At 34.7% G+C, this 11977-nt stretch overlaps 1 protein-coding gene across 1 annotated transcript; it reads left to right on the forward strand.

Moving 5' to 3' along the window:
- The first annotated feature begins 674 nt into the window (after positions 1–674).
- LOC122037261 (DNA-binding protein BIN4-like) lies at positions 675–10001 on the forward strand. Its single transcript, XM_042596703.1, has 11 exons — positions 675–1081; positions 1562–1871; positions 1998–2065; positions 2328–2375; positions 2729–2846; positions 3649–3695; positions 3793–3819; positions 6073–6148; positions 6653–6768; positions 9249–9359; positions 9965–10001. Exons 1-10 carry the CDS (start codon positions 1034–1036, stop codon positions 9345–9347), a joined length of 957 nt encoding a protein of 318 aa, XP_042452637.1. The 5' UTR covers positions 675–1033; the 3' UTR covers positions 9348–9359; positions 9965–10001.
- Positions 10002–11977: the final 1976 nt, after the last annotated feature.

Here is an 11977-nt window from a genome sequence, read left to right on the forward strand (position 1 = left end):
ATTTGAATCCTAATTTTGAAATATATTGACCAATATACCACAGATATACTACATATCTTGATCATTGCTATGTGTCGATCATATAAAATAACAGATTCATGATGCCTTCCTTTTTTTGTGTATGCTTCAAAAAAATTATTAAAGTGATCTAACACACGTCCCTGTGCAGTTTTTGTCTAAGATCAACTAAACCCTACAATTTTAAAAAATTAATAACAAAAAAATAATAAACTGGTTGAGCTTTTGCAAATCCGAAAGTTTTGAAAGTGATATCTTTGTGGATAATTGAACAGCAGAGAATAAAACACTCGACCCGCTTTCTTGTGTCATTCTGAAAGAAGAATATTGACAGAAACTCTAAACCCTTCAATGCAAAGACACGATCAGTGTGTATTTTCATCAAAAATCATTTGATGTCGCTTGAGGAACATACGAAGACACTTACGTAGGCTTTCAATGGGGGACGATTTTGTAATTAAAATAGAGCGAAAGATTTTTGCAATCGAAGAGTTAAGAGTGTCTTCATACATGTGCTTTTGAGGCAACCTGGGCAGTCCGCCAAGAGGCCCAAGACCTAAAAGCATTTGATTCGTTCGATCGAGTCGACCATCGGCACGATCGTGCGGCGGGCAACTTCCGTGTCTTACCCCTCCTGCAATGAGCCATCGCATTCGCTCGTTCGTTATCATAAACCCTACGTTTCGGTGAGCCGGCCAGTCAGTCAGTCAGGTCACTTCTCGCCCTTCCCCGATCGCAATCGTCTGCCTCGCTGCTGAATTCCACTGCACTCCCACTCTCCTGAGGACGACGGCCATGAGGATTATGTAGCAGGAGCAGCCGTCGGAGACCGCGATGATCGGAGACTCTCCGCTTTCTGGTCTTCTCATCGGATGCGAATATTTCCTAGGCGAAGGCATAGCGCCCCTCGCGGCTACTTCGACCTTGCACTGAGACCCATCTTCCACTTTCTCTTAGGGAATCGAGAAGAGGGGCAAAGGCAAACCCTCTCCAAACCTTAGTCCAGTCTGCAGCTATGAGCGACTCGCGCGAAGGATCCCCCGACTGGTTGCGATTGTTCCAGGTCCTCCTACTTCTCTCGCCACCAAATTCTCTTCACACTATCGCTCATGATTCACGAATAGGTTTGGTTTCTGTTTTCTCGATGAAGGTTAGCGGAAGTGAAATGAAGGTTTTAAAAAATCCGTTTTTTCGTACCATTTTGTTTATTTTGCTTACCTTTTGAATGTTTAAAAGCATAGGAAGACCTTTATGTCACTGTCTCAGAATCTCATAAATTTGTTCGATATTGAGTTAAAATTCATGTATAAGACCCCTGTTAAATGGGAATTCAAGCACAGTTTTTTGTTTTACGATCGATTACCCTTTGTTTGGGCTTAAGCTGTACCCAGCCAGATTTAACACGTAGGAAAAGTAATATTGAGCTGAATGTTGGAGCCTCTGCTCCTATGCTACTAAGTCTGTGCAAGATTTTAAAAGCATTCAATGCGCATTGGCCGGGATGACAATTATTCTAGTTTGACACGTTGAAAAATTTGAGCAGCCTCCAAGCACGGATGTTGTAACAGTATCTTCTGGGTCTGATTCCTCTCCAGTAAACAACCCCAAAAGGTCTGCTCATGCAAAACATGAACCAAAGGGAAGGAAGAGTGAGCAATATTCCATCAAAATTGATAATGATGAAGATAGCCTTCTAATCAAGACTGAGGAACCAACGGATGCAAAACAAGAGCCAAAGGGAAGGAAGAATGAGCGAGATTCTATCAAAATTAATATTGGTGAAGAAAGCCTTCTAATCAAGACTGTGGAACCAACAGATGCAAAACATGAGAATAATCAAATTTTGAGCCAAGGTAAAATTTATATTTATGCACCTAGTAAATGAAACATTGCTTAGGTTCCATCTTATTTTTTGTCTCGATTTTCTACTACTTCTGTTTCATTTAATGTTTAAATTTGATGAATAATTTTTGAGATAGATGCTTTGAGTCCCAATAAGAAGGAACCAATTGAAGAAAGCACACAAGATAAACCTGCAGGATCTTCTGTAAGATCCCACATCCTACCAGTAATTTTGCTCAGCTGAATGATTTCAAGAAATGTTTTCTTTCTTCCCTTTGCCGTCAACATTGCTCACATGACCAAATGTGAATTTGAGTTGCTAGTTAGGTTGTTCCCTTTCTAAACAGCAAATGGTATAGGATTTGATATGCTTGTTGTAATGTATTACTGCTTCTCCTTGTCACTTTTTTTGTTGTTGTTGCCTGCTTGCTTATTATAGTATAATGGATAACTCTTCTGTATTTCAGGTCTCCAGGTTACCTTTAGTGTTCACAGACAAAGTACAACGTTCCAAGGTATTTCTTGTTTTTATTAACATATAGATTATGCAATTAAAAAGGGTTCTATTTCCCTTTAATATATCATATATTACTAGAGTAGAATAACATTTGATCCTTCCAGTTCATGCCTTGCCATTTGGTTAATAGGCAACCTATTCCTGTATGAAAAGTTATTCATGCATTAGTTGTTTAACACTTGAGTCAAGCGTTGGCCAAACAACAGAAAGTATTTTATTAAATTTTCTCCTCGGATATTTTTTGGTCAGATGTAATTCTTTTTGTTTTGTTAATAGTACGATACATGATACTGAGTTTGGTGCAGTAATGTTATTTGTATTTGATAAATTTGTTTTATTGCACTTACTCAGGCACTTGTTGAATGTGATGGGGACTCCATAGATCTTAGAGGAGATGTAGGTGCTGTTGGACGAATTGTAATTTCAAATGGTCCTACTGGGAACAATGATTTGCTCTTAGACCTAAAAGGTTACTTTTATTTAACTCTTCAGAATTTTTATTCTTTCTTTCTTCTCTTCATCATAGTATGGAATCGAATGCAGCTCCATTCCCTTTTTTTCCTATTTTATTTTGTTATTTAAATCTTATTGAGTTTAGTTAACCATTTTCTCGAAGTTATCTATGTGATCTATAACATGTTCATCAGGAGACCATATTTATCTCTGTTTCCTTTTGACTTCTCTTGTAAATAATAATTTGCCATCAACGTTCCTGAAAACAAAAAAAACTTTAGTAACATATTTTTTTTATTTATTAATTATAATTAGCAACATTTGTATAAGCATGCAGTATATTATATATGTGGTACTCAACTTTCATATGCTTTGTAAAACTTTGAAATTTTTTTAAAGACATTAACCATTATGCAGCTAGCAAATTTCTTTTAACTTGCTCAATTTGCCTCAGATTTTTATTCTTGTTTTATAAATTGTTTTTGTGAATTTGATACAATATAGATGCTACTGGTTCTTTCAGTTTCTGGATAAAGTTTAAGCATATTGAAGTTGTTGAAATGGTTATCATTAGTAATATTTCCTTTTATGCATTGCTGGAGTAGAATAAGCTATAGGTTTTTTATATGTGTGTTTTGATTATTTTTAATATTTCCATTATTTTTGGATAAACTTTTGTTCTAGTTTTTTTTTCCGCTCTTTGCATATATTATACTTCACTAGTTTTTTCCCTACATGTTAATCCATGAAATTCATTTGTTGCTGGCTTGAAATTCACCCTTCCTAGCATTTGATATTTTTGTTGCTCTTTGTCACAGGGACTGTATATAAAACAACAATAGTTCCTTCAAGGACATTTTGTGTTGTATGCTGCCCACCCATTTAAAGTTACTTTTATAATTAAAAATAAAAATGCTTTTGAAAGAATTATCTGACTAATTTGTTTGTTTTCCTTTTTTTAGGTCAGCATAGGACAATCAGAAGCAAAGGTTTGTAATCAATGTGTTCCTTAATATGCTTTATTCATTGCAAACAAATATTAGAAGGTTCTCTATTGTGTTTTAAGTTGAATATATTGAAGCTCATTTCTTGTCACTGAATAAGTGTTTTATGAGAATGCCTTGTGTGTTTTCTGGTGTTTGTTAGACAAAAAAATTGGCCATTCAAAAATCTCCACCTGAACTAGAAAGAATACTTCAAATTTGGAGAATTAATTCAGTAATTCTTGTTATGAAAGAATAACACATTTTTCCAAGCCAAGAAGATAATTTCACACAATATTATGTAGCTTGAACTAATTGGTGAGTTGATTTTTCAATTTGACTCGTTATTTGGTCATTCTAGGTCAATGGACAATGGTGATGCCATGCATTTGTTCCAAAATAAGAATAGGGAGATAGAAATACAATAAATAAATATATGACAAATTTCAAAATGTAAATAACAAAAGTATGTGAATTTAAATATGTGTAAATATGTAACACAAAAGAATTAGAAATATTTAGCCAATATAACCTTTTTTTGGCATAATCTAAAATGAATAAAAATAAAAAATTACAATATGTGTGAATGAAGATAATTTGAAAGAATATAAAAATAAATGTAATGCATAAAATAAAAATATTACAGAATGACGCGCAGAAGGCGAGCCAAGCGGCACCTCCACTCGGCCGGGCAGCATACTCAACAACAGTCGAGTATATCTCTGAAGTGACAGGGGAAGCTTCCGCCGTACTATCCTCTGTCTGACCATGCCACTTATCAGTGGCACTAACTCTCAAAAGGATATCAAAAGATAGCATGCTGTGTCTGTTGCTTGGCCGAGTGGAATAGCCGATCGGCCAGAATTTTGCAGTCCACATGCTGTCGCGTCGAGCGGGATAGCCGCTCGGTTGGAAGTCCACTGTCCAAGTGTTGTCTGTTGCTGGGCCGAGCGGGATAGCCGCTCGGTCGGAAGTCCACTGTCCGCATGCTCGGCTGTTGTTGAGTCTGCTGCTCGGCTGAGCCGAGCGGCACCTCGGCTCAGCTTCTGCGCGTCGTTCTCCCTTGAGCGTCGGTTGTTTGAATACTTCCCGTGTCGAGGGCGACGGTGGATCGGATCCTTCCTCCCAGTCGGGGAATGTTTCTCCCGACCGGCTGATACCCTATACGCGTTGACTGTCTTGACTTTGACCTCTTTTAACCTCCAACGTGACAGCAGGGTAGGGCCCCTCATCATTACCGCATCATAAATGAAGTGTCAAATACTGAATAATTTTCAAGAAATGTATTTTGTTATCAGTACCAATATTGTCAATGGTTCTGGATTGACCCACCCTTTTAATCTCCTAGCGTTGACACAAATTGATGCAGTTTGAAGTTTGAACCATGCTGACATTTTTCAACTGGACCCATCCTTTTCTGCCCTCCCATTTGGTTTGTTGACTTTGAAAAATAAGAATATAATGAATTCATAGAAATTAGGTTTTATTTGACTGTAATTGTCTTAAATGGGGTTTTGTAGGTTTTATGTTTGTATCATTCAAAATGGGTTAAAACGAACGTTGGCATGCCCATACAACAACAATGTGATTGTGTGTGAGTGCTTCCATTTATTGATGATGTTGTTACATTTGTGGCTGCTATCCTAAAACTAGATTTTCATCCAAAATTAAAAGCTTATCTAGACAATATTACCTTGGAAGTTGTTTTATGTTATGTGAGTATTTGCTACACAAACATATGGTTTTTGACATTCTTGGTTCGAAGTTTTTGTGGTTTATTGGATATTTTGTTTCAAGTATTCACTTATCCCATGTCTTGACCATCATAAGTAAAACATTTGACTAAGGGATCAAACCTGTAACTTTCAACTATTCTTTTAACAGAGTTTTGTTTGTGCTTTAACATGATAATTTAAATATCATGGTCCATCAGTTCTCACATGTTCCTGTTATAATCATTCAGAATGCAAGAAAAGAGTTTCAGTATAATTTATGACACCTATTTTGAGAAAAGAAAGAATCTTTTCTCTACCACCTAGTATTTTTGTCCATGGATCTTTATCATTTAATAGTAATAGAGCTGCTTTTGTCTAGATTTATTATAGCCATCCCTTGAGATGCATTTATTTGTATGGGCATTCTAGCTTATGTCACTGAAACCCAGTTATTCTTAATGCAACTCATCAAATAACTTTCTAGAGGATAGGTCCCATTGTTCTGTAATACAAAAGTGATCATCTCGATTCTCTTTATGGACAGATAGAGGCAATCATGAATGATTTTATACAATTGGAACCAAAGTCAAATGTATTTGAAGCTGAGACAATGGTTGAAGGTAAAAGTTATATATTGAATCTTCTTCTATCATGTTGAAAGTTTATTGTGGATGATTGTTAGAGAATCTGTATCCAGAAACATGCTGTTTACAAACTGTTGGGTCAATGCTTCTTAATATCAAGTTTTTTCTTTTTCTTCTGTTTATTCACTATCTCATATTTGATTCTCTCGGAGTGTCTTTGGCATTTAGAAGGTTGTAATAGTCCAAACTTTTAGTTTAGCTTCAAGCTTTACCTTTTCAGTTGGTTCTTATCTAATGCTGCTTTATTTGAGCCCCCATAAAGGTTCTGTTTTTTTTTTCCATTTCATATCTCCATTACAATCCTCTTTCTCTTTGTTATAATAATATAGAAAATTCAGAATAAATAGTTGGATTTGATACTGTTTGATGGTGTTGACGACAAAACTATTTGTAACATATGCTACAATTGCAGTTATCATTTATCATAATTCTTTCTTTTATTCTACTGAACTTTTAACTTGAAGCTCTATTATTTTGCAGGAACACTTGATGATTTTTCATTTGATTCAGAAGAAGAGGCAGATAAGGTAACAAAAAATCCTGTTCATCAAAGTGATCAGACAAATGAAGATGGTGATCATACAGATAAGACCAAGGTAAACTATGACACCACTGAATTCCACTAAGCCTAAATTTGTATTTATACCATTGAAGAATAAGAACATGAAGATATTGTCAAAAAAATTCTATAATTTGAAGCTTTTGTTTAGTGAATAGACAAGAACCTTATGTGGAGAAAGATTGGGGTACATTGGTTTTGCATGTTTATATGCTTACCTCTTTGATAACCCTGGTATTTTAGTTTAGTCTGCTTACTGCCGACTTTCTTCAGATATATGATTTATTATGGCTTAACTAACATACTGTTTTTTTTTAAAATTGCTAACTGTGTACACCGGCACCACCCTCCTAATGACTTCACTTGGTCATACCATTATGGTCAACCCTTCTATAGGAGAGGTGTTGGTTGCCTCATACAAAAGCAATTTTAAACCGAATTAAACTGACTAATAATGTACACAAGGAAAATATAGAGTATCATAGGACAAAAATGTTAAACTAAGGTTAACCAAAAGGATTTAACTAACCCCTTTGCAATCATCGATTGGTTAAAATAATCCTCTAATTGCTGCCATTGAGCATAACTACAACAATAACTCACAGGAAATGATTCACTCACATTTGATACATGAAAATGAAGGACCATCACTACCAAGCACTTATACACAGAGCACGCACAACATCTCTGAAGCTCAAAACGAAGTTATTAAGCATAAAGTGAATTAGTTGCCTTGAAGACCTCTCTGATCTGCTCAAACATTACTTGATTGGTTTCGAAGGACTGTTGATGGCAGTAAACTTTCTTTATGGAGTTCGCGGTTTTCAGTAGACGAAGGAGGTGATGGGATAAAGTTCACTGTGGATCACGAAGGAAATCAAAAACATCTACAACACTTGATACTTTCTGCTTACAACTGGAACCAACACAACAGAGAGGTCTAAAAGATAGAACTCAACGAAAGGGAGAAGCTCATTGGCAAGGAAAGAAGAGGGTCACTGCCAGAACAAAACTTCTATGTAGTTGTCACTGAGCAAAAGTCAAGGGATCAATGTAACCTAGGTAGCCGGTGGTGGAAGGAATGTCAGTCATCACTATTTTGTCTCCTGATAATTGCTGACCAAGAGGGTTGCACACAGAACATACCTTGAAGTGGGAGGTGCTGTCAGAGGAAATACACCACAAATTTACATGAGAATGGGCTGAATTATGACCTTTGTTAGGGTTAGCTCAACCTTACCTGCAGTATGGAGACTTCAAAAAGACACCTACATAGCGATGTTTACGGTGGCCACAACAAGTACTACCTTGGGAAATGAAAAAGAGGAGAGATTGTGGGATTTAAGAGCACCCTTCGTCGATTTTGATGGGAATGCAAACCAAAGATTGCAAATAATTGTTTCTATTGGGGGCCATAAATTGTTTGAGAGTATTAAGGTTGGAAATGCTTGCAGAGATCATGCAAAGTTTGGATGGCTGTCTAGGTCATGTTCGAAGGATTTGTCACATTGGGAGTGAGCAAAAATGATGGTTTTGCATCGTGGGCTGTGCCAAGGAAAGAAAAAACAAGGGTTTTAATTACCCATTAGAATTTTCAAATAAGCCCTTGAATTATATATATATATATATATATATATATATTTCCAGAAATGACTTTAACAATTGGTGTCACCAACACCATGTCATGTGTTGGCACAACATTGATATTATTTTCTTCTAGTCAGGGTCTGGTGCTCTGCTGAATGAATCTTCAATCCTTGTCATGATGTACATCTTTTATGATTGTTTGCTATTTACAATTATGTTATCAGTTGGTTGATTGACTATTTTTTCTGGGACTCCTTCAAAGCATGTGATATTTTGTTCAGTTTTTTTTATTTCACATTCCACAGTGAGCCTGAGATGGTGACTCCATTTCCTCTAATTTGTTCCACTCAGTTGAGCAGGGCAAATCATAATTAACTCTGAGATTGCATCTGAGTTTCCCCAAACTAGTTCAAGGAGATAATTCTGCCTATTGCTTGCTATTAGTGCACTTGTTTTTTCTCACAGATATCTTCGTGTGAAAAATTCAGGTTCAATGGAGGTTTCAAATATTGTCATCAATCATACATTGCGTACTAAATTATGAAAACTGAAATATGCTAGAAATCATAACTATTTTTTTTATAGTTTTTCTTTGTCACTCTTTGGTTGGGTTCTCACTAATATGCCACATCAGTTCCTGTATAGTTTAGTTTAGTTTTTTTTTCTCCCAGTCAAGATAGAAGCCAAGAAATATTGGTAGCTGGTTAGCAACAGATAAACTTTATAATATGTACCTTTTGTCTGCTTTATTGACTGAGAAGTAAGCTGCGTATGAATGTTTAGAATTTCTGTAGCATTTCTTTCTATTGCCCGCCAACTTGTGGCAGACATCAAGTTGCTTAAATTCTTCTCTTTTAATATTTTTTGAAAAATGCCTTTTCTTTATTCTGCACTGTATTCACAATGCTAATGAGTCTTCAATATTTGCAGGGTTCCGCGCGTAAGAAGGCCAAAATGATTACCACACCGGCTAAGAAAGGCGCAAAAAACCCTCAAGTTTCGAAGAGAACAAGAAAGTCAAAAAAATAGATGGTTTGCTAGGTATTCATTACCCATGGTTACAAATCCTTGCCTATTGTCTTCGAATAATCTTTTTTACTACCATCAGTTATCGCCCAAATTATTAACAACTAGTATAAAAAGAAATTTAAAATTTCTTTCGCCATTCTTCTTTGCATATTCTGGCATCACGTGTGTATGCAATGTTTATAAGTTCATGGTATCCTTTTATTTTAATGAGTATTATCATGATTAACAAGTATCAACTTGTAGTCCAACATGATTACAAATCTACATTCTACAATATGATTTTACTTTTAAAATACTTTTACTACATGAAGAACATAGTTTGCAATAGTAGTCAATATTATGTTTATTTATTTTTATCAAATTTAAATATTATATTTTATTAAAATAAAATGTATTAATAATTTTATAGTAAATATATCTGTCATTTATATAAATCTAAAATATAATAGATTAAATCTGTCTAGGCCGGCTGTGTAATAATATTTTTTTTTGTCCTGGTCTGGTTGTGGGCAGCTGGGCATGTGTTGGCTCAGCCCCTGGCTATAAATATTTCCCATAACTTAAGAAAAATGATGATGTTTCTTGGATTCACTTATGATCAGATTCATTTCCAACAGGAGAAGTGCAAGCAGGCGATAAAGATGAAGATGAAGAAGGAATGGCAGAAGGGCAAGGAAAAGAAGGGAAGTAGTGAAGGAAGAATATATCTACCCTTGTTCACCAACGGAAGAAGCCAAGGCTGAGCAAACATGAAAGGATAGAGAAAAAAAAAGTTTATTATCTTGTTTGTGCTTGAAGCACCGCTTGTTTAATTTCTTTCCAGCTAGTAAACATGCCTTGGAAGTCATGGTTAATGAATGTACTTGCTACATGTTTTGCAATTTGATGGTTCAAATATCAACAAACACCTCGACTGAGTAGCTGAGAATCTTTTAATAGGGAAGAATATGGCTGATGGTACCGTAGGAAACTCTTTGAGAATTTCTTTACTTTTCTTTTTGTTATTGTTATAAAATAGCAATGAGATTTAATAAACAAGAGTATATAAATTTTAGATTAATAAGAATCCAACAAATTAAACTAAATTAGAGCTCAATGACAACTAGGCCCCGACCCCGCCTCCACCACACACAAATAAAATCAAACAAATTGCCCCGCCAGATCGGAAAATCATTTTTAATATAATAATATTTAATATTTTCAATATACAGAAAACTTTCATAATATTACAAATTATTTTTTTCAATATAATATTTTCCTTAGTGTTTAGACATAAAATTACTCTATGTCTCTCTCTCTATTATATATATATATATATATATATATATATATATATATATATATATATATATATATATATATATATATATATATATATATTTGTTTAATGTTTTGAGGTTATATTTGAGTATTTTAAAATGATATAGATTATATTTGAATTTTTTACAAGATGATATGAAAATTCAATCCGTATTTGAGTTTTCACATTTTTTTTTCAAGTTGTTGAGATCTTTAATTTTTGTATTTTCTTAAAAAATTAAAATTATATCCATATTAAAATTTAAATATGTAATATAAACTTAGTTAAACATATCTATAAGTTTTAAAATAGAAACTCGACCACTATTATTTCACCTAATTACGTCTTAATTGATTAGCAACCAAGTATATATATATATATCATTAATGCATGCGTATATTGCTTAGCTAATTTTTTTTTCTTGACATGATCCATCTAACCCGACTACGCGAATGTTGGTGCAACATGAGATGGTTTAGGTCTCGATTGAGATGTGTGAATGAAAACGTTGATAAGCTAGAATTAGGGGTTTACACCACTAAAGTTAGTGGAATGATTAAAATGGATGTGACCTAGCTAACTTGGTCACTATCAAATTTACAACTCGTAACTTTTAACAGTTCTATGTACTTTTAAGTCTAGGTATAGGTTAGTCATCAATGATGATTTAGTTGGTGGAGATTAAACACATGTAAGAAAAATGAAGAACATATCCGCTAGTCGATTTTGTATAGAAGATTGGGGTGCGATAATTAAAGAAGAGTGACGTAACTATAAATAAATTGATATTTCAGCCAACTAGGGACATAGCCGGGGGAATCAATTAGGAATTTTATATTGAGGGAGTAAAATATATGTGTTTATGTTGAGGGGAATGCCTCCCATTCAACTCTCTTTCATCCCTTATTCCTATACCTCATATATTTCTTATACTTAAAATTTGGGGTATAGGAATAAGGGTGAAAGAGAGACGAATGAGAGACAATGACACGGTTGCCTCCCCTCAACGTAAATATGTATATTTTACCTTTTGATATAAAATTTCTAGCTCTATCCCTGCGGCCAACATGTAAGCTTCTTGAGGAGGAGCCATTACTGCCATCACCACCATTCAGGGAAGCTCTGCATGCTTGCAAATCATCATGACAATTACTATACTCATATGTTTCTCAAGAAGATCATATGTTGATTGAAATATTAATTCATTTCTAGTTAGGTCACTCTTCTTTAATTATTACATCCCAATCTTTTATACAAAATTGGTTATCATAATTACCACCACAACAGACTAGTTCACATGTTTTTCATTTCTCTTACGTAGGTTTAATCT

Source organism: Zingiber officinale, unplaced genomic scaffold (genome assembly GCF_018446385.1).
Source record: "Zingiber officinale cultivar Zhangliang unplaced genomic scaffold, Zo_v1.1 ctg249, whole genome shotgun sequence".
Lineage (NCBI taxonomy): Eukaryota > Viridiplantae > Streptophyta > Magnoliopsida > Zingiberales > Zingiberaceae > Zingiber > Zingiber officinale.

Excerpts from the sequence above, each read along its gene's own strand:
- LOC122037261 (XM_042596703.1), top strand. The coding sequence starts at position 1,034 with ATGAGCGACTCGCGCGAAGGATCCCCCGACTGGTTGCGATTGTTCCAG. Across the intron at positions 1,082-1,561 it reads ACTGGTTGCGATTGTTCCAG|CCTCCAAGCACGGATGTTGT; the intron begins GTCCTCCTACTT and ends AAATTTGAGCAG. Across the intron at positions 2,847-3,648 it reads TTTGCTCTTAGACCTAAAAG|GGACTGTATATAAAACAACA; the intron begins GTTACTTTTATT and ends TCTTTGTCACAG.